The 21566-nt window shown below is 54.1% G+C and overlaps 2 protein-coding genes and 1 long non-coding RNA gene across 6 annotated transcripts in view; 1 reads left to right on the forward strand and 2 right to left on the reverse strand.

The window, feature by feature from the left end:
• Positions 1-1406: 1406 nt before the first annotated feature.
• OLFML2A (olfactomedin like 2A) lies at positions 1407-8847 on the reverse strand. Its single transcript, XM_032130951.1, has 8 exons — positions 8718-8847; positions 4745-5008; positions 4522-4629; positions 4232-4417; positions 3765-4026; positions 3419-3652; positions 3078-3263; positions 1407-2839 (listed from the first exon to the last, which is right to left on the reverse strand). Exons 1-8 carry the CDS (start codon positions 8781-8783, stop codon positions 2238-2240), a joined length of 1908 nt encoding a protein of 635 aa, XP_031986842.1. The 5' UTR covers positions 8784-8847; the 3' UTR covers positions 1407-2237.
• A 721-nt stretch (positions 8848-9568) lies between these two features.
• The window catches only part of NR6A1 (nuclear receptor subfamily 6 group A member 1), a 76758-nt gene continuing 64760 nt past the window's right edge, over positions 9569-21566 (forward strand). For all 3 annotated transcript variants that reach the window (XM_032130783.1, XM_032130784.1, XM_032130785.1), the window contains exon 1: positions 9569-9650. In XM_032130783.1, the coding sequence (XP_031986674.1) occupies positions 9584-9650 (67 nt within the window). In that variant the 5' untranslated portion in view covers positions 9569-9583. The remainder of the gene's footprint in view (positions 9651-21566) is intronic.
• The window catches only part of LOC116454323, a 28578-nt gene continuing 20016 nt past the window's right edge, over positions 13005-21566 (reverse strand). For both annotated transcript variants that reach the window (XR_004244063.1, XR_004244064.1), the window contains exon 3: positions 13005-18819. This is a non-coding gene — a long non-coding RNA (uncharacterized LOC116454323). The remainder of the gene's footprint in view (positions 18820-21566) is intronic.

The raw sequence follows: 21566 nt of genomic DNA on the forward strand, positions 1-21566 counted from the left end.
CAGGCCCCCAACATCCCTGTCTCAAGCTTCATTTGCTGCTTGCTGCTGAACTGAGAGATTTTAATCTTTTAATCACGTTATAAGCCGAGGTGGTGCCGGCCACGCACAGGAGGAATGTCTGGAAGTCAGCAGCGCCCGTCACGGCGGGAGCCCATCCTGCCCCTACCCACATGTCCCCACTCTGTCCTGCTCAGGGACCCCTGTCCTCTCCAGCCTGCCTTGTCCTGTGACTGAACCTGGGACCAGAGACCAGGACCAGCCATCGGGGACCCGTGCCAGAACAAGGATCAGCTCACAAAGGGCTGCTGGGGCTGAAGCTCCCCACCAGAGCCCAAAGGACCCAACACAAGGTAGTCCTCTGGCCACGTGGGTTTCATTCCTCCCTTCCCGTGTTTTCTGACCGAGGGGAGCGGAGGGGTGTCCGTAGCCCAGCCCAGCACAGCGCGGAGCCACGGCAGCCCCTGCGGAAGAACAACAAAGCCCTGGAATTAGAGATGTGCTGGGAGTTTACTTTACCACAAAAAAATGTCAGAAATCCGTATTGTTTGTACAGGGATTTGCTGGGGATCGCTAGATAAAAGCCTGGCAGGGACCCAGTCGGGGGGAAAAGTCGGCCGGCTCCTTTCTGGTGGCGAGAACCCGCGGCCAAGCGAGGGGTGCAGTGCACGGCCAGCGCGGGGGTCGGGGCAGGGGCGGCCGGTGCTGCCGTGAGCCAGAGCTGGGAGCAGCGTGGGGCCGGGAGAGGGGGTGCCAGGCTGCCCCGCGCCTGGCACCGGCTTCAGGTCTTCGCAGTAGGAAACCTTTCCGCATCCAGGGGCACGGTCGGTGCCAGCTCCGCATCGCGAGGCGCCCGTGGCCACCAGCCGGGGCCGAGGGCCGCTGCCCTCGCACACGGACAGGAACGGGAGGGCTGCTCTCACCCGGGGCCCCCGGCAGCTCCGCGCTTGCCAAGCTCTGCAGCAGCGCCGGGGCAGCTGCTCGGCCGTGCCCACGCTCGGCTGCTCCGCGCCCCGGCACCGCCTCGGCTCCCAGCGGCTCTCGGGCTGCGGCTCACACTGGACAGTGCCGAAGCTCCTTTTCCCCAGGACCCGGCAGGGGCTGCTGTCCCGGGTCTGCGCCGGGATCCTCCTGCCTCTGCACTGCCGTGGCACCGTGCTGGTGCTGCTGGGGGAACGTGGGGTGCCCGCCCTGGGCTGGGTGCGGGCAGATGTGCCTGTCAGGTGTGCGGTCAAGAGCAGCCACATGGGACAGCAACCTCTGGGCACTCCTGGCCATGCAAGTCGGGTTAGTGGACAAGGATGGCGAGGGACAGGGGCAGTGAGGGATGGGGACAGACAGCAAGCACCCACCCTGCCCACTCCTCCCTGCTCAGCTTCAGGACAAATGACAACACACACAGCCCGCTCTCACATCTGTTATGTTTTAATACTGTTCATGTCTAAAATGACCAAAACCAAGCCAAGCGCTTGCAGCCCCTCACTCTGCCTCACATGGAGAATGAGAGGCCCGAGGGCTGCCCTGTCCAGTGCTGGGTGTGGGCAGGTGTGAGGGCAGGTGTGCAGGTGGGTGTGCGGGCACGACACCCTGGGCAGGCTCCTCCACGCCTGCTGCCAAATGGGACTTGCACGGCTCCAGTGAACGCATTTAAATAACAAGCTCATGATCAGCAAAAGCAAAGGCATCTTAGCCACATTTCCTAAAATAGCGACTGGCACCTGTTCCTGGTGCTTGGCAGTGAGGGGCCCTGCCCGCCCACAGGGCTTGGCGCAGGCCAGGGCGCGGGGCTATCCCGGCGCTGGCACTGTGGCAGCTGGCAGTGATGGCACGCGCGGTCCCGGTGGGTGTGCAGGGAGTGTGGCTGGGCTGGGGGCAGTGCAGGAGGAGCTCAGTGCGCTGGTGCAGGGCAGGCGGTGCCAGCAGTGGCAGAGGGATGCGGGACTGGGCTCCTCTCTGCGTCCCTGGGAAGGCGATGCTGGCCGAGCTGCCACAGCCCCAGGGGCCACGTTGTCATGGGGGTGTCTGCTGGGGGCTGCTCTTGCGTGCTCTCCCTGCCCTGCAGTGCAGTGGGCATGGTGCAGGTGATGGGCATAGCAGATGGGGAAGGTTTTGGGCTGAAAGCCGGGCTCTTGCCGAAGCCCTGGCTGGAGTTGGGGTGCCAGGGCCAGGCTGCGTCAGGGTGCCCCAGCCAGGCACGGCGCAGGGTGGGTGCAGGAGTGCAGTGGGACCCGCCCGGGCACTCAGACCACAAAGTGGAGCCCGTACGTCATCTGATGGCCGTTGTCCCAAGCATAGAGCACCTTCTCCTTGGGGTTGTAGTCGACCTGCGTGGTGAAGGAGTAGTGGTTGAGGAAGGGCAGTCGGAGCTCTGCCTCCGTGTCTGTGTGTGTGTCGAAGGCATAGGAGATCTGCCCTTCCTTTTGGCTGTAGGTGTCCACAGCATAGAGGATGCCACAGATGATGAAGCAGTTCCCGTACGTGTTGCGCTTCAGCCCCGTCTTCCAGGTGGTCTCCTTGCGCACCGAGAGGTCCGCAGGGTCAAGTCGGCTCAGGACGATCACCTCTTGCTGTGAGTAGTCATAGTCCACGGAGGGGTAGATGACCCAAAGCCCGCTCTCATCCACGGCAAAGTCAATGTCCGAGTGGCCCCTCCACTTCCAGGGCGTTGTGTCCTCGTACACCACATCATGGAGCTGTGCCCAGCCCGCCACGTACCGCTCCTTCAGGTCGTACTTGATGATGTTCTTGGTGAAGGCACGGTTATAGTAGAAGGCCCCTCTGTACACCACGTGCCCAGTGCCAATCCAGTTGTAGGGCAGCTTGTAGAGGTTGCTCCAGCGGCCTGTGAGTGGGTGGGAGAGGCATTGGGACCCTCTGCAGCATTGGGGTCCCATGCACGATGGCCAGAGCACGCTGGCAGCAGTAGGGGACTTGTGTCCCCCTTGCTGCCCTGTGGATGCTCCCCAGCTCCCCTCAGCTGCCCACCACCCCAGGGCCCAGCACAGCTGGTGTCACACAGCCCTGGACACCCACCCAGGACGAGCCAGGACCCATTCACCCACTCGGCCGCTGACCCTCACCCTGCTTGAAGTTGTCGAGGCTCCTGAACTCCACCAGGCTGTTCCCATAGTAGTAGTTGGTGACGTAGATGCGGTCATCCTTGGCTGCTGGGTCCTTCATCCAGGCCCCCTCATTGCGCCCGTAGCTGTGGTGCTCCATGGGGGCCTCCACTGACTCGATGGTGCCTTCGCACTCCACCTCCTTTACTGGGAACCGAGGGGGAGGAAGAGGACGGCTTATCCCTGCCCCAGGCAGCTGACTGCTCCTCCTTCCCATGGCAGACTGTTGCTGGCTTAGCTTGGCCACGGGCACTGGGACCACAGGTCCGGGTGCCCTGTCCCAGCCGCCCGCGCTCACCCACCTCTGTTTGGTGTTTCGGGGCCCCTGGTGCTGTCGGCCCCCTGCCTGAGGCCAGGGCCGGGGGGGCTGCGGGCCGTGCTGCGGGGGGCCGGGGTGGTGCTGGGCGCAGCCGTGGTGCTGGGCACGGTGGTCTCCGTGTGTGCAACAGCTTGGGCTGGGGTGCCCTCAGCTGAGGGGGACAGGGGGCCCTTCTCCTCCTGCTGCTCTGTCAAAACTGCGCCTCTCACAGGGCCCTCTGTGGGGGCACAAGCTGGGGGTTAGTGTGCTGGCAGGGGCAGGCCCTGGCCCTCTGCCTCAGGGAGAGGTGCCCTCCCAGCCCCCCAGCCCTGCCCCATCTCCAGACTCACCACGGCTGCCGGCCGGACCCTCGGCCGCTCCTGCCTGCCCAACCTTGTAGTACGTGATGCCTCGGACCACAGTCTGCTGGTGTGCCAGGGGCTTGGGCTTGGCCGTGGGCTGTGACCCCACTCTGGCCTTGGTGTTCTCCTTTTTGGGCTTCTCGGGCTTCAGCGGCTTCTCCTTGGGCAGTCGGGGGCCTGCCCTGTCCCCCAGTGCCTTGCGGGTGCTGGGGTACCGTCCTGCCTCCTTCTCTCGGCCACCTGTTGTGTCCTGGGGGGCACAGCCTGGTCAGACCCACTTCCCTCCCATGCCCTCCTCTTCCCTGCTGCCACCGTGCCAGGCAGAGGGCACAGGCACCAGCCCAGGGGTTACCCCGATGTACCTGCCACAAGCCTGGGGCAGCTTGGCCCTGCCTGGCAGCACCCACTGTGCCTGCACGGGGCTGGGCCCCGGGGGTACCTGTGCCTTGGGGTACCTGTGCTTTGCTCTCCGGGACGGCAGCCGCATCCTTCTGCAGCAGCTGGTAGCCCAGGTTGGAGATCTCCTTCTTGATGCTGATCATGATGTCAGAGTAGTTCTCGTAGCGTTTCATCTGGTCGGTGAGGTGCTGGACGCTCTCCTTCATGAAGTCATTCTCCCTGCTCAGGTTGGTCTTGATGGTCTGCAGGAGAGGAGAGGCTGCAGCCCCATTCAGGGAGCTCACAGACGGCCCTGAGCCACCCAGTGGGGAGCACTGCGGGGATGGTGCTGCTGGAGCTCGCTCACCTCCTCCAGCGTGTTCATCTGGGCCACCACCTTGCTGATGTAGGAGTGCACCTTCATCAGGTCCATGCTGTACAGCGTTCCCTCGAGCAGATCCACCATGGACTGCAGCTGCAGAGGGGGCACAGGGACAGGGCCTGGGGTAAGGGCTGGGGCATGGGGCAGGGGCGCGGCTGCGCAGCGCAGGGAGAGGGTCTGGCCCCCAGTCCCACCACACCATAGATACCTTGAAGAGCTCAGGGGCCTGCTTCTTCAGCTTCTCCATCTTCCACTCATTCTCACAGGGGTTGAGTGAGGAGGGGGGTGCGGTGCAGGAACACTTGCAGTCAGTCCCCGAGCTCACCGTCTCCACGGTGTAGAAATCCTCCACGCGCGCGCTGCCGTTCCTGACGCGGCTGCAGGCGTCTTTGCTGAGCGGCCGCAGGATGCACTTGCAGCGGCAGTCGGAGCCCTCTGAGGTCATCCGGACCTGGTCCACATCACCCAGAGCCTGCAGGACACGTGATGAGCCTGGTGTCCCAGCCGGGTGTCCCACAGGGCCCTGCCAGCCCCAGCAGACCACCACAGCCAACTCCCTCACTGGTGCTTGCCCAGAGATCTCCCACTGCCCCTGGGGCTCATGGTTGTGCCCCAAAGAGCGTGAGGCATTGCCTAGTCCAGAGCACCCTGTCCCACCACTCTGCACCCAGGCTGACAGCGACGAAGCCCAGGCAGCTGCTCATCCCTGCAGCCACCAGTGTTTCGTGGCCCAGGTACTTCAGTCTCATTTCTGCGGCTGTTTCTCAGCCTCCAGCAAGACCTCAGTGAGCAGGGATGGTGGCAAGAACACCCAGCAGCGCCTCTGTGCCCCCACACCACGGCTCCAAGCCCACACAGGGTTCGTTGTTTGTGGTGACATGCAGCCACCTCGGGGTGAGCTCGGCCCCTCAGTCTGCCGCGATGGCCCGAGGCACACGTTCAAGGACTCCCTTGTTTCCACACATGGCCCTGACTCACGCTACAGAGCCCAGGGTGCTTTTCGGCTGGTTTAGCCCAGTTCTCCCATTGTGCTCAGGAACAGGGGAAGCAGTCCCTCTCACCCCCTGCCACCGGCTGTGCACCCGCGGGGGCCGCCTGGGCTGGCAGGAGCACGGCCAGGCTGCTCTGGCCGTCCCACGAGCGGGGATGCGCCTGCTCCGAGCGCCCGGGAGGGTGGGAGAACAGGGAGAGGCAGTGCAGTGACCCCGGAGGGAGAGGGCTCTGCCCACAGGGACTCTGACTCATCCTGGGAAACAGAACGGTGGCAGAGCTGGGAAACAAGTTGAGCTCTGGCTCCCGGTCCTCCCCGGACCACAGTGGAGCACAGTGCGGCGTGGGAAAGGGCAGAGGCCCGTGGGGTCCGTGTCCTGCCTGCAGGCAGCGCCCATGGCCACACAGGGACCCTCCTCCCTGCGCTGGTGGCACCGGGGTAGTGGCTCTCCCTGAGCCGGGCGCGGACCCCCAGCTCCCCACAGCTCCCCCACAGCCCAGACGGGCCAGGGGTTCCTCCCCTTTCTGAAGGGCTGCAAAACTTCACACGTTTTGGGTTTCAAAAAAACCTCTTTCGTTCAAAGGGAAACCAGGTCCTGCTGGCTGAAGGAAAACACCAGGAAGCCAAAGGGCTGTAAATTGAGCAGAATCTAATCAAGCTCTCAGCAGGGAGCGGGGCAAGGACGCCCTCCCCAAACACCACCTCGCCAGGCTCGAACGTCCCCGGGCCCCCTGACCTCCCCCACGGCCACGCCGGCACTTGTGCAAACAGGCAGGACAATTCACAGCCCGGCCGCGAGCTGCCGGCCCCTCTGCACACACCCAGCAGCTCCCGGGCCCGGAATGGGCTGTCCTGGCCACCAGCAATGTCCATCCGTGTCCAGGCGCTGCCTGAGCTCCTGGTGCACTCACACATCCCTGTGGGAATCCCATGTGAGATCCTGGCGTGCCCCACTGGAGTCCCACTTAAGTTCCAAGCTGGGGTCCCCCGTTCCTGCCAGCACCCAGAGCACCAGGACCGGTGAAGGTGCCACTGCTGCAGCACAGCCCGGCACATGCTGCGACCCCACCTGCTCCTGGCACCTTCTGCAGGGCAGGGCTGCAGCTGCCTGTGCTGGGAGCTCGTTCCTGAGGGAGCAGGTGACCCTGGGCTGTGCATCCCCTCCCTCGGCCCTGGCACGCTGTGGTGAGCAGGCAGGTGTCCAGAGCCGCCAACTCACCGGAGCAGCCGCAGCAGCTGTGACACTGCACACAGAGCCTCTCCCACGGCACGGAGGGCCAGCCCCTTCCCAGAGACCCGCCCGGCTCCATCTCCCTCCATCCCGCGTGGGGCTGTGTCTCTCTGCATCGTGGCTGGGGCAGCCGCCCACCGTCAGTGGGGCCGTAACACTAAACCTCGCTCTGCTGTTTGCCAGCTTGCTTAAACAGGAGCTGCATGTTCTTTTTACACAGAAAAGCCCATAAGCAAGGAAGTATTAAAAAACAGGCTCCCACGTGGGGAGACTCTGTGAGGGTCACCCACCGTGGTACATCGGCTGGGTGCCCTCTGCCAGCCTGTGCCCGACTCCAGGGGACAGCCCACACCAGGGCATGCACAGACCCTCTCCCTAACACCGCACAGGTGGATTGGGACATGGGTGCAGGAGGCAGCTCATGCTGCTCTGCCTTCTCCAGGTGGGAATCCATGAGCACCCCAAAAAACCTGCGTGAGGGGCTGACGCAGCCCTGCAGGGGCTCTGGTGGTTCTTTCCCTGGATACCCCCCTCTCACTGCAGACCCCAGCCCAGGGTGCTAGCAAGTGGCTGCTGCCTCTCCCCCTGAGTGGGTCCCAGCTCCACAGGAGTTGCACACCCGTGGCTGGTGTGGGAGAGTGTCCCTGCACTTTGCTGAGGGTTTCCTCACTCGAAGTTTTATGAGCTGGGTAATTTTCCTGGTTTCCGGAACCTCTTGCAAGAGCATCCATGTGAGCACATTATTTGGAGAAAGCAGGACCTTTGACAATGACCCCTGGCCAGCTTTTAAGCTGTCCTGTGGCTGCTGCCAGAGGACTCGTCTCGGAGGAAAACACACTGTGTTGATAAGCTGCTGCAATGCACTCCTCTGGCACAGCTGCTGGAAGGCATGTCCCCATCACGGGAGGGAAACCATGTCACCCTCCTCTTCCTCCTCCTCCCAGGCTTGGCACAAGGTGTCAAACACGTCCTGCAGCTGAGGCAGAACAGTGCTGGCAGGGCTGGGCCGTGGCTGACGGCGGCCAGGCCCCAGGCGCTGGCGCTGCTTGGGTATCCCGTGTTGGTCATGGGGACACAGCCATGCCAAGCGCTTGTGTGGCACACACATGCCCACCGATCGGATCTCATCCAACGGCAAGAACGGAGAAAACACCTCTGAGCACAGCAGGCAGCACCTGTGGGGAGGGAGGGATGGAGGAGGCGACGGCACCGTGTGGATCTCTCAGTCCTGCCAGCATCACCCCTGGCACCCCGCCGGGAACCCCAGCAACAGGGCATTCCAGGCTTTGGATATCTGTTCCAAGCTAAGTGCTGCCGACAACAGCTGTGTTAGCGTCGTTTTCCACCAAATGTCTTGGGAAATCCTTTCTTTATAACATTTGGTGATCCTGCAGTAGCTGCTCCCACTACCATTCATCTGGGCTGGGTCCTGGTGTCCCTGCTCCGGCCCCGCTACGGCCACTGACCCCGTGGGAGACGTCTTCCAGCTGGAACCGAGGGCTCCTGGATCCACGGGGGAGGCTGGCTCCCCCCGCTCCCGGTCCCGCTCCTGCTCCTCATCCCCTCGGGGGAAGGCTTGTCTGGGCTGTTCTCTCTGGCACGGAGTCGCTCATTGCAGCGCCCATCACCGCAGCGCCGGGGCTTGGGCACCTTCCAACCAACCGCTCGAACGCGCCCACCGCCCGGGTCATTCCCTGCGCCGAGCCCCCGCCGCGATGGGAGCACCGGCACCCAAACCCCCGCCCTTCCCGGGACCCCCGCCCGCTGCCCGTGTCGGGCTGCGGCCCCGCCGCTCCGCCCGGGCACAGAGAGCAGCGACCGCCGGGGACACCGGGCCGGTCCCGCAGGGACGGGGCTACCCCCGCCCGCTCCCGAGCACCGCCGTGATCGCTCCCGGCCGCGATCGAGATCCCGGTCCCGACCCCGGTAGGTGCCGGTGCCGGTCCGGGCCGTCCTTACCGTGGCGGTGCCGCGCACCGCGGCCAGCGCCGGGAGCAGGAGCGCGGGGAGCAGCAGCGTCCGCATGGCGAGAGCGGCGGTGACCGCCCGCACCGAGCGCCCGCTCCGCCCGGCCCGTCCCGTCCCGGCGGCGGGGAGGAGCCGCCCGTCCCGTCCGCCCGTCCGTCCCGTCCCGCCCCGCCCCGTCCCGGCGGCGGCACCGGCGCCAGCAGCGACGCCGCGGCGCGGGGGCGGCGCGTTTCCCCCCGGGTGGAGCTGGCCGTGCCCGCCTCGGGGCTCCCGCTGTACCGGGGCTGCCCGGTGCCCCGTGCCGGGGCTGCTCGTCCCGCCCCGGGCTGGCCGATCCCCTCCCCCGAGGAGGCGGGTGTCCCCGGGCGAGCCCGGCCGGACCCTCGCCGGGGCTGTGCGGTTTCCCCCCTCTCGCGGTGCCCCGTGCCCTGTGCCCCGTTTCCCCCCTCTCCCTGTGCCCGCTGCCCGGTTCCCCTCTCCCCGTGCAAGGTGTCGCGGCAGCGCTCGGGGCTCGGCCGGCGGGTGCCCCCTGGCGCTCCGCCGCTCCCGGTGCACCGGCCCGGGGGAGCCGGGAGGGGGTCGGGGCGCGGAGCCCGCGGGGCGGGGCGGGGCGGGGCGGGGCGGGGGCTCGGGGCGGGCCGGGGGCGCGGCCGTCGGGGCCGGGCCGCGGCTCCCCGCGGGCGGCGCTCGGACTACGGCTCCCGTGGTGCCCCGGGGGGGCGGGGCGCGGCCGGCCCGGCCGAGCGCGGCGCGGCCCTGGCTGTCAGCAGCGCCCGAGCGGCCATGGGGCAGCGCGGCCGCCGGGGCCGCTGAGACCGCCGAGCCCCGGCCCGGCCCGGCGCGGCCCCGGCGCCGCCATGGAGCTGGAGCCGCCCGCGGAGCTCCCGGAGCCCCGCGCCGCCAGCAAGGGGCCGCCCCGCAGCGGTGAGTGGAACGCGAGGGGTCCGTGCGGGCCGGGGGCGCGGGCCGGGGACGCGCCGGGGCGCGGGGCCGGCGGTACCGGGGGCTCCGCCTGCCCGATGCGGCCCCGCAACTTTCCGCGGCCGCGGGGCACAACAAAGGGCCGCTGCCCGCCCTGCCCCGCTGCCCCCCGGGCCGTGGCGCCGGGTCCCGCTCGGGGCTCGGCGGGGCACGCGGGGGTCGCCGCCCGCAGCGGGGTCCCCTCGGACAGTGCGGCGTTTCCTGCGAGTTTAACTTGTTCCACAAAAATCACGTTTTCCGCATCCAGGCGCGCTGTGCCGAGGCCCCGCGGGGTGTGTGGGGCGCCGCGGGGCCGCTGCCGCGGCCGTCCGAGCGCTCCGGGCGAGTGTCCCGGGGCAGCCCCGCGGGGTCCCGGTACCGCCCGCCGTGTCCCGGCCGTGCCCCGCGGCTGCTGCCGGTGCCCCGCGGGTGTCTTGGCTCAGCCCCTGTGAGCCGGTCCCTGCCCGGGGTTTATGGGCACCATTTGGGACTCTTTTACACTTCCCGTATGCAGATGCCGCATCTGCACTTGAATGTCCCTGCCAATTTTTATGGTTTACAATTGCATTTTACCATCTTAAGGTACTCGGGTTCTCTACAAAGGGTTTGCTCAGACAAAAGAGGCTTTTTATCAGGCAGCGTCCTCGGTTTTCGAGATACAGGCGGTACCAAAAGATAGGCAGTGTGGGAACTGCAGAAATGGGCATTTCTGTAACCGCCCTGATGTGTAATGTTGAGTTGTCCCTGGAAGCACTTTATTCCTTCTCACTTAATTAGATGTCCAATTGGATGAAGACACTTAATACTCTTAGATACTTTAGTAACACTCTTAATACTTTAATATATCCTTAATGCTTTATGAACTTTCTGATTTAATTTGTGAAGTGTCTGTTGCTTTAGTGTCCCTAAGAGTACAACAATATTAATGCTTTGTCTGCATTTGCTATTTTTCCCACAGATGTGGGATTTTGGGGGAAATCTCTTTTGATTAATCAGATTAGCTTAAAGAGTTTCTTGCGTATCTTGTGACAGACGTACCTGTGGCTGTGGTTAGTCTTTTGAATGGGTGATGTAACAGCCTTTTACTACTTTGCCTTCAAAAATGTGAAATACTGGTGCGGTATTGAGACATTGCTTGACCTTCGGTCTTTCTAAAGCCTCTGGGGGAGGAGCACGAACGATTGGGTTGTTAATTCATGGTTTTATAAAATACCTGCAAATGATAATGGGAAATGAAAGCTCTTAATGTTTCCTTTTCTTAAGCAAGATCCATAGTACTTTTGATACCTTGAGGAACAGCATCTTCACTCTTAGTAAAAACAGTGAAAATTGTACGAGTACAGAGGTATAAAAGTCACATTGTATTCTTGGTGTTAAAATGTTAATGTTAAAATCATTAATGAACTTAAGCGCTGCACGTGGCTTCTGTGTTAACCCAGAGTAAAGTGCTGCAAGTTTATTGGCGTCTTCAGTGAGAGAAGCTTCAGGATAACTTTGAAATGCAGCGACGTGGTTTTATTTCAGCAGTTACGGGCAATTGCAGCCTCATTATTTGAGGGGGCACTTGACGTTCTTGGAATATATGATGATGGTTTTCCCTTGCCAATTTGAGTACTTCCTCTTCCATGTAAGAAACATATTTTATCCTTGAGCAAATCAATGGCAACGAGTAAAACCAGGGGTTTTTTTCAAAGCAATTTCATTAAGGCATTCATTTTTCCTGCAGTAGTAGCAATTACTTCTCAACAGGGTCCCATTTAAGATCAGTTTTGATACAGCTTCAGTTGGCATCTTTTTCCTCTGTGAGTGAGACATGATGGCTTTTACATAGTTTTAATTATTTTATGTTTTAGCTAAAATAGGGACACAGCAGATTATCTAGAATTTAAGGTAACTTTGGACACTTTGTTGTGTAGTGTTGTCTTGGAAGACAGATTTATCAGGAAACTACTTGAATTTTGTGTTCCCGTAAAACTGTCAGAGTTTCAGATGGGCAGATTACTGATCTGGATAAACTTCATACCAGAGAAAAGAGGAAAGTTGCCAGAGCACAAAGAATGTAAGGTTTTCAAAGAAAAATCCCTTTGCCTGCATCCCTTCCCTTTTCCACAGCATTCCCAAACTTTACTGGCGCACACTGACATTTTTAGTGGTTCTTTATGCTTGGTTGCTTTGCATCTGATGAGATAAGCCTTTGCTTAACAAAGACTATTTCATTGATATAGTTGGGTCTTAGTTTACTTGCTATAAACACATTTCTTTGAAGATTTAGGAAGAAAAACAAATGGAGTTGTCGAATGGCAACGCTGCTGAAGTCAAATGTCTCTGAACAAACAAGAAGCCTACAGTGTTATTTCAGCTCAGTGTTGGCTTGTTGAATGTGGATGTCTCTTGGTTTTGTAAATAATAGTAGAAAATAATACATAGATTTCTGAACTCCGTTCTGTGATGGGAAATGAAAGCCTTGTGATTTAGGAACAACTTAACTCCTTTGATTTGATGGTAAAGATGGAAAAATACCTCTTGGTATAAAGTTGGAATTTGGTATTGATGGCTTCTGTAGATCATTAATCAGGAAAATGGGTTTATGCATGCCTTTTTGTGCTGAGCCCAGGACTAGTGCTGTATGTTGAGCGGATGCAGTGTGTGATGTGACACTGCAACAACAGGATTTTTTTCCCCGCTTTGGTAAAAAACAGTATAAAGAGACTGTATTATAGAAAATGAGGGAACTTTCCCATCTGGGAGACTAATTCTTGATTGTTGGGAGGCAATACCTATTTTTCTGCCCTGCCTCTGGCAAGTCCTTTGGGGTATTTCTTTTTCTGGTGGGGAAAATATGCCAGTGGTTTATTGAATTGCTGTTCAACTCCTACGTGGTAGAGCTTTGAACAGATGCATTTACACCAGCATTCTGTGAGAATGGGAGCACAGTTTATCCTGTTGATAAACTGCCTATTTAAATAAAGCCTTCAGCAGTGTAATCTGCTAATTCTAATTAAGTCATTTACATAGAGAATTGGCCCAGGGTTTCATCAGATGGCTGCTGGGGAGCTGAAATGCATTCTTTCCCTCCAGCTGTATTAAACCAGCCTTTTGATCCTGTCCTTTTTTTAGCCTTTAAGCCAAAGTGGTTATCACTGTGCACAGTTAATTGAGAAAGGGAAGTTGGGGGACAAGGGGACCCTTCGAGCTTTAGCTTTGGTCTTAATTATTACAGTTCTAATTACATAATTAGAAGACTTCCAGATTTTATGTGTTGATAGAAATGGTTCTGTACAGGTTTTGTTAGAAAGAGGAAATACTCCACGGAGAGGCTGGCTTCAGTGAAGTTCTTTATTGGTAAATGATTGCCAATAACTTATCTTGAAAGCAGTATATGCCTGGAGTATCTGAGTTCTCCCCCAGCACTTCGATAAGGAGGCTTCATTTACCCAGGGTGGACCCTGCGTCCTTCAGAGAGCACAAGTTACATGTCTTCCATTGCCTAATCATCCCAGCCGTAGGCTTGCAGATGTGGTGAAATTTAAACTTAGAGAAATGCCTGGTCAGTGTGAAAGATTAATTTTTTTTAAGCCTTTTTTTCCTTTGTGAACACATGAAAAAAAACCCCAGTAAAAATCTATCACAGCTCTAATGCCAGGCTGACTGCAAATTGCTGTGATGTCCTTGTCTGGAAATACCTCCCAGCTGAAACTTGAGGGGAAACCTTCAGTAGTTTTTATGGGAACATAATCTGGAACTGTGATGTCCTTCAGACTAAATCCCAAAATTCTCTTGTTGGATAAAGCCTCCCCAGCTCTTCCTGCAGGAATTGTGGGTTGCATTGGTGGTACAGTGTCTGAAGGTGTTCATTGTGGTGGGCTCCTTGCACTGCTTACAAACCTGCTGATGCTGTACCCCTGAGCTGTAAATGTGCATGGGGCTCCTGTCAGCGTTAGGGTTTATTCTGCTTAGTTGCTGCTGAGAAGCCCAGGGTTTACCTGCGGGAATTGCTGTGGAGCCCTCAGATCCTGAAGCCAAGTGATTAAATGATGGCTGTCGTGGTTGTAGTAAAAGTTTGTAAAAGAACTTTGACTATCTGAAAGTTCTGCCAAACACCAGCTCGTCCTCCAAAAATCTCTTCATTCAGTCTCACAGCTGTAGCTTTATGTTGTTTGGCAATACTTACAAGGAATTATTCCTAAGTATGTTGTTTCAGATGTCTTGTGAGTGCTTTTGCCAGGAGACTCTCCATCCTCTGCCTGTTTTATTAGCAGTGCTAAGGAAATGCCCTTTCTGTGGGTCACAAGCAGGGGTTGTTCTTACCTGCAAATTTACCTTACTCGTAGTGTTGTACAAAATTGAAGGGAGCTGAGGAAAGATGCCAGAGTTGGGTACCAGTTTGCTGCTGTACCAAGCTCAGGGTGTGGCTGCTCAGTGCCTCCTGCTTTGCTGCTGCTTTGTGAAGCTTTTCTTTGCCCAGTTCTGTTTTCCTGCTTACCTGGCGCTGCCAACTGGGTCCATCACCTTAACACTTGAGCTGACCTTTAGTATTTCACTTGGATTTACATAAGGCCTCTGCTCAGTGAACTGTCCCTATCACAGGATGATATCCATAAAAATGACACTTCCTAGTCTTGAAAAAAAATCCCCAGGCCCATTGGAGACATGTGAAAAGGACACCCAGCAGGAAGAGAGGCCCATGGCCTGAAATATTCATCAATCATTTTCCTGGCACCAGGAAACCAATCAGCTCTTCTAAGGGAGAGAGTGTAATCAATCACACAATGTGGGAAATGGGGATCGCCAGCCCTGCCAGAAATGTTCCTTCATGTGGACAGAAGGAAAGGGCTGTGTTGGTCCTTACTCACAAGTGGTAACTTACACCCTCGGTGCAAGGGACTCGGCTTTTGTAAGAGGCAAGCTCCAGCCTGCACTCAAGGTTTTGTTTCCAGTAATGCTGAGTTGTTTTGTTCTTAGATTTGGTTTTTTTATTTACCTCTTTTCTATAGCTGGTAGGTGAAGGGTTTGTTTCCTGTTCCCAAACCTCCATGTTCTGAAGTGGCAGGTCCAGCAGCAGCATGTTTTTATCTAGAGGATCAGAATTTTTAAATTTTGCCCTTTTTTCATGAAACAATGTAAGTTTGAAACAGCTTCTATTGCAAGAAGCAATAGAAGCTGTTTCAAACTTACTGGGGAAGAAATACACCTCTGGGTGCTTGGCCTCTTTTTCTATCTTTGAGTTATGCTAAAAAAGTATATATAGATTGCCCAATAGTAAGTGAACTGTAGTTGTCAACATCTGTAGGATATTTTATTGCAGGATAGGGATTACTTGAATTCAAGTAAGAGTTCAAATAATAATTTGAAATTCAAATAAGAAATACTAGAAAATGTTCTAGTAAGATGCTATACATTGGAGCAAGAGACTTGTTTATAATTTTTTTTTCTAGGAAAACCTCTGCAATAGTTGCTACATAAGAAATGCCATATCTATGGCAAAATAAACAGCAGTGCTGCAGCCTTTCTCATCTCCTTTAGTCCAGCAGGCAGCAGATTACGATGGGATGATTTTTCCTGAGGAGAATGAGATGTTTCAGACGTGGCTGTGGTCTGTGGCTGGGTGGGGGTGCAGGGGGACCAGCCTTACCCACCACTGCCCAAGCAGAACACGGCCATCTGTGGAGCACCAGTGCTGAGCAGCTTCAAAAGAAAGAATACAAATAGATTTCCCTTAGCAATGTATGTAACAATTATTTTAAAATTGTAAAACTTGTAATCATATGTCTTCCAACAGAGATTTTTTTAAAAGGTAAAATTGTGCAGTGTCTTTCCTTGGAAATGGCAAAACATGAACTCCTGTATTATTTAAGTTAGATTAAAAGTCAATTAAAATTCAGATTGTTCTTCAGAGCAGCAGTGTATACTAAATTCAATCCAGAATTAATTTCTCATTGAAAAGATTAGGAGCCTTCTCTTTAAAAATATAGATATTTTTCTGCATTTAAGGTAATTTTCTAGTACAAGTGGAGACAAATATCCACAAATATCCAAATATCAGGAGGGATGTTTCTATTCTGAAGAGCATTTTTCTATCTGTCAGACAGTTTCTGATGTGCTTTTTAAGATGCTTAGATGTGTTACCACAATTAAAAGCTACTAAGAGATGTGGCATCCTGCAAAATGAGATTATAGCAATAGGCAGATGTGGCTGGAATGAGCCCCAAAGAGAAAGGGAAGTGTTTCTGGAATTGCAAGCAGCAGGAGCTAATACGGTTTGCAAACATGGAAGACAGTAGGCAGAGAGGTAGGTGGGGAGAAAGAATCAAATTTCCCTTGATTCCTGCCTGTTTGTAATCCCTATCCCTGGGAGGCCAAATGCTTAATGTGAGCCTTTCACTCCAACAAAACCCGGGATGCTGGCATTGGTGGGGTGAGAGGGAAGTGCTCGGTGGGGTCTGGATCACTGAATTTTATGAGCAAGATGCTCAAATCAATAATGGAAGGAAAACCTGAAGTCTCAAGGACTGGTCAGTTATTGCAGCCATCAGCACGAGCCACAGCCACTTCCAGGTGGCCTGTGGGAAGGGGAGACCTCACAAAAATGAGAGAGCCACACCCAGCACTGTTCCCACACTGACACTTGGAATGTTCAGCCGCTCATTTGTCCTCATGTGACGGGTGGTGAGAGACACAGCTCTGCTGTTTGATTCACACAGCACAGAGAATATCAGGTTCTAACACGTGTCCTCCGTGTGCTGAGACCCGTGGGTTTGAATCCTGACCACCAGCAGTAACTCTGGTGTGACAGTGGCATCACCCAGCTCGTGCCACAGCCGAGCGTGGCAGGAGCGCACGGCACCCCAGCAGCTGGGAGGCTTCTTCCCTCTAATGCCGCTGTAATGTTAATTATACATTCAGTGGTTGATTTGGATGATTCAGTGTTTCTGTGTCCGTGTGGTAACCATGAGAAACTTGTTCCAGTGTGTGGTGCTTACACCTGTTTTTCACATTGAAGGCTTCTGTCACGATATTGCCTCAAATTCACCCCCCAGTGAGGACAGTCCATGTCCTCATCCCGGGCTGGTGCGGTCAGCCAGGTCCTGGCAGGCATGGGCAGTGAGCAGCTCAAGCCCATTGCAGTTAGCAGCTGTAATATTATCTCCTCTAATTAAAATTGGAAGATAAATACCGTGAAATTAATTAACCTTGAGATTAGGGAAAAAAGCTGTTTTCAGATTGGTCCCATGTCCTGCTTCTGCAGGATCTGGTGTGTCAGTGCCACTGCTGCACTATCTGCTGCATTAAATGGGCAGTTTACCTGCATCTTGGTGAAGAGGTCCAGTTACAGGGGCGTTTCTAACATGGTGCACTGCTTGGGGTCTAGAACAACTTGCCTCTGGGAACACTGGCTAATTTGGAACATGATTTCTGGCATATTCTGTATATCATAACATGCTATTATTTATCAGGAGATCGGTATTAATCTGTCTTGATGTTAACTCTTCAAAAAATAGCATCTCTTGTATAATATCAGTCAATTCTGGTTTTTTTCTGGTCAATTCTGGTAGGTAATTCTAGTGGACTCTAGATGGATTTTGCTATAGTGGTATGCCTTGTGTTGGTCAACACTTTATCAGTGATCAAAAAGTCAATAAAGAATTTCCCCAGATTTACAAACTGATTATGCAATTGATCTTTCAATATTGGAGTAGGCTGGGCTGCCTGGTAGGCAATATCCTCATAAACCAAAATGTCCTCCAGGTAGAGAAGATGCAAAATCTCATGCCCCAGGACAAAGACAATATGCCTGTGGGCTGGGGTGCTGCGTGCTGAGAGGCACTGGATGTGAAACAGAGAGAGATGATCGCCTTTCTTTTAGGACAGGTTTTTTACTTCATCATCATAATTTTTCTAAAAAGCTTTGGTGCTTGACTGTGTTTTCCCATTTGGTAGCCTAAAAGTCTAAAATAAGATGCCAGATGTGTATGAGTCCCCTACAGAGGAATGAGCTGGCTGAGAGCTGCCTTGATGAGCCTTGCTGTTACCACAAGCCAGCTCTGAGGGCACTTCCACCCCATTTTTCAGGAGCAGAGCCTGCTGAACCTCTCAGGGAAGCAGCAGCTTTCCAGAAGTGCACTGTGCTCTGTCCCAGAAATCACAGAGGGCTTCTGGAAACCCAGCTCATAAGGTATGTGGTAGTGCTGATACTGCAGCAACATGCATCTCCCTTCTGCTTTGATTTTTGTGCCTCAGGAGGCATGTCAGGAATCTTGTGACTTTGATAGCATCAATAAATCAGATACCACGCTGACAGAATTTTACTGGAATGTAAACAGGCATTTAAAATAACATGTTTGTAGAGAGTATATTGAGGAATACAGTGCAGGTACATGGAACACTCAACTCTGTGTAGGTTTCCTTTCAGTTTTGTTGGTAAGCAGGAACTGGGATTGTTTTCCACGTAAATGAAAAGAAGTAAAAATATTTATCATGAGATGACCTTATTTCCCACTCCTCTCTGCAAACAGTGTGTGTTTTCAGTGCTGAGGTGAGACAAGCTCTACCCAATGTAGGGGAAAGGGGAGGAATGTCTCTGTATAGTAAAATTTAGCTGATAAGGGATAATGAATCACCTTTAACTCAGCTCTGCTGAGTAGTAGCTGCTATGGGCAACTGCAGGCTGGTCAGCCTTGTCTCAGTCCCTCAGTGCGAAGGGTATGGAGCAAATCCTCCCAAAAGGCATTTCCAGGCACTTGAAGGACAGGAAGGTAATTGGGAACATTCACTGTGGGTTTTCCAAGGGGAGAGATCATGCCTGACCAACCTCATTCCTTCTGTGATGAAATGACTGGATCCATGGATGAGGGGAGGGTAATTTTGTCATTAACCTTAGCCTTAGGCAAGGCTTCTGATGCATCCTTGTAGGCAGTTTGGGTGAAAACCTGGGCTGTTTTGCTCAAAGGGTGGCAGTCGAGTTCAAGCACTCACTATGCTGTGATTGTCCTTGGGAGTCAGTGTTGGGGCCAATACTATTGAGCAATTTCATCAACCATCTGGATGGTGGGATGGACAAACTCCTCAGACTTGCAGATGACACCAGGCTGATAACTGGGAGGGCACAGCTGCTGTTCGGAAGGACCTTGATAACCTGAAGGAAAAGGTTGATTAAAACTTCAAAGTTAAACAGACACAAACATCAAGTCCTACACCTGGACTGGAATAACCCCATGGAATGGTGCAGGCTGGGGAGCAGCTCAGCAGAGAGGACCTGGGGTCCTGGAGAACCTCACAACTGAGTCAGGCTGTGCTTGTGACAGCTTATGGCCACGAGGTTGACAGAAGCACTTGGTGCCTTCTGTGGGACGTGGCAGAGTCACCTCTGGAACATTCTGTGCCTGCTGAGCCTGTCTCATGCACATCTCCTGCTTGCAGCCCCACAGGCAGCACTGGGACTGTGCCACACGGATCCATGTGTGTGATTGATTGATCCTCATCAGGAGAGCAGCTGCTCGGAAGGGGGGAACATGATGGGACTCACTAAGTCATCATGTTCTGCTCATTCCCACCTTGGGAATCCCTGCAGTGCCCAGGGTACCATGTATTATCTGCTGAGCTCTTCCCATACGTGAGATGACAACATTGGGGAGTGGTACCACAACTCATCTTTAAAGTCCAGTGCTGTGTCACAGGTTCAGGCTAAGTTCATTTCTAGGAGTAGCCCATATACCCCTTCAATTAGCATAAACAGAGACAAGGGCAGGCAAAGGTCAAGAGAAGTTCAAAATAGCATAACCTCTTTTTGCTGGTGTTCCCAAATGTTCCCGATCCTGCAAAGCTCTCCAAGCCGGCCTTGCCAGTGTGTTTACCAGACCATTGTAAAAGTCAAAGAACAAGGCCTGGCTTGATACAAGGGAAGTTAGAAATCGAGGGGTTGAGAATAGGTAGCATTGTTGTTTAAAACAGGAGAAATAATTGATTTATGTTATGGTGGCCAGTTAGGCTGTAAAGTGAAAAACTCTTAAAGAAACCCTGTGGCTTTGAGGGAGTTTTTTGCTCTGATTCCTGCTCAGCAAACAGGGGTACCCCAATAAAGGTCATCAGCTCCATGAGCTGAATTATTAATTCCTTTCATGCCAATCAGGGCTTGTAAACAGTATATAATACAGGAAAACAATTGGCACTGTTCACTGAGTGGGCAGAGGAGAGGTCAGGAGGTAAATACTTGTATTGGCAGCAGCTGCTTGTCATAGCTTCTGTCCTTTTCATCTTTTAGGGCAAACCACTTTCCAAAATCTTAAGTCTGGTTGTTAGTCCATCTCTCTTCTCCCTTAGATGAATTGTTTTTAGGAATTTAATGGATTACATATAATTATGAAGATAAAAAGGGCTCGAGGGGAGGGTGGCGATTATGGATAAGAGAGCAAACCAGCATTGGCATGTTTCATAAAGAGCTGTTTGAATTTTTTTTATATTGAGAGAAATTTTAAAATCCGTCTATTCAAGGCCAGGTGTAGAATAAGCAATTGTGCTTTTACGTACTTAAAAAAAAAATCAAAGTGTGATGTTGAGACTAATATGTTATAAATACCATCTGCCAGTAGTAGCACAAGAACAGAAATCTTGATGTGTTGGTGCTCTTGGGTGCCACAGCTGTGCCCTGTTCCTGCACGGCCGTGGGATCGCCGGATTCCCGGCAGCACTGGGCAGGACACTGAGGGAATTCTAACCTCAAATGTGAGCAGCTGGGTGGTGGTGCCCATGGTGTCCACATTGGTGACCATACCACAAATGGTCATTAGAACACATAATTTCAAGTGTGGACTGAAATTTCCAAGTATGGCTGGGAAATAGTTACACTTCATTGTTTGCAGGCAGTAACAGGGCATTACAGTGAACAATCTAAAATTTCGGGACTTGGAGAATTTGTGCTGCCTCTCTCCAAACACTTCCCACTCAGAAACCTCTCTTCAGAAGGCACATGCATTATTTAGTTGCTCTTTGAATGATACTTGATAAACTATTCCAGATGTTGGCAGGTGTAGCTTACTGCCCTAAGTGGCCGTTCCTCTCACAGCAGCTTCTCAAGTGCCTGCCCTGTGCCATCTGGCCGCGTGCCGGGCAGTGACCTCTGTGTGCCAGAGCAGCAGGTAACCCTGGAGTGACCATCTGCTGAGCTGGTCCCTCAGCCTTCCTGAAAGCCGAGTTGTGCTCAGTGCTGAATCTGCACCACTCTCAAAAGAGTCAGAGTAACTTTAACCTGCACTTATTTTTTGGCTTAATTTGGCTGTATGTGAAAGCATACGTAGCCTTCAATAGGCAGAAGTACAAAGCTCTTTCCAGGAACCCAAAATGGCTGTTCTGCATATGAAGAATCTTTTTTTTTCCGTACAAAATATGTATAGTAAATGGCCTGCCAGTTCCTAAATCAGGGAGGCCGTAGTATTACGGTGGGAAATAGGAAGATGCAAAATAATTCTTCTTCTCTGAGCACATCAGAGATCTGTGCAGTGTAATCCAGAGCCTGTTGCGAAGTCTGCAGTGGGCATGTCACATGCAGCTTTCTGAACACCGGTGCAAGAACCAAGCAAGATGATAAATTAACGTGTAGATGTTCTAGGCAGTAAATGTCTTGATAATTCAGTGGGGAATAGGACAGGAACGAGCCAGGGCATTGCTGAATAAATCTGTAATTGTGTTTGTTGCTGTTCTCAGCTATGGCTGGTGTTGAACACGATGAACTACAGCTGCTTTGAGTAGTGGTAGGAAGGTATGGCAGGAGGATTTAGTCAGTGTGGTGCAGTGTCTGCTCTCATGTTCTGTAAAAATGGTCTGCTGAAGTGTTTACATTTGTTTGTGGTTTGCCTAATTAGAGCAGAACTTTGCACTTTCAGTGTA

This window comes from Corvus moneduloides, chromosome 21 (genome assembly GCF_009650955.1).
Source record: "Corvus moneduloides isolate bCorMon1 chromosome 21, bCorMon1.pri, whole genome shotgun sequence".
Lineage (NCBI taxonomy): Eukaryota > Metazoa > Chordata > Aves > Passeriformes > Corvidae > Corvus > Corvus moneduloides.

Coding starts and splice junctions, on each gene's coding strand:
- OLFML2A (XM_032130951.1), bottom strand. CDS start 8,783: ATGCGGACGCTGCTGCTCCCCGCGCTCCTGCTCCCGGCGCTGGCCGCG. Junction 4,418..4,521: donor AGATGAACACGCTGGAGGAG/GTGAGCGAGCTC, acceptor CCTCTCCTGCAG/ACCATCAAGACCAACCTGAG. Junction 3,653..3,764: donor GGGTCCGGCCGGCAGCCGTG/GTGAGTCTGGAG, acceptor GTGCCCCCACAG/AGGGCCCTGTGAGAGGCGCA.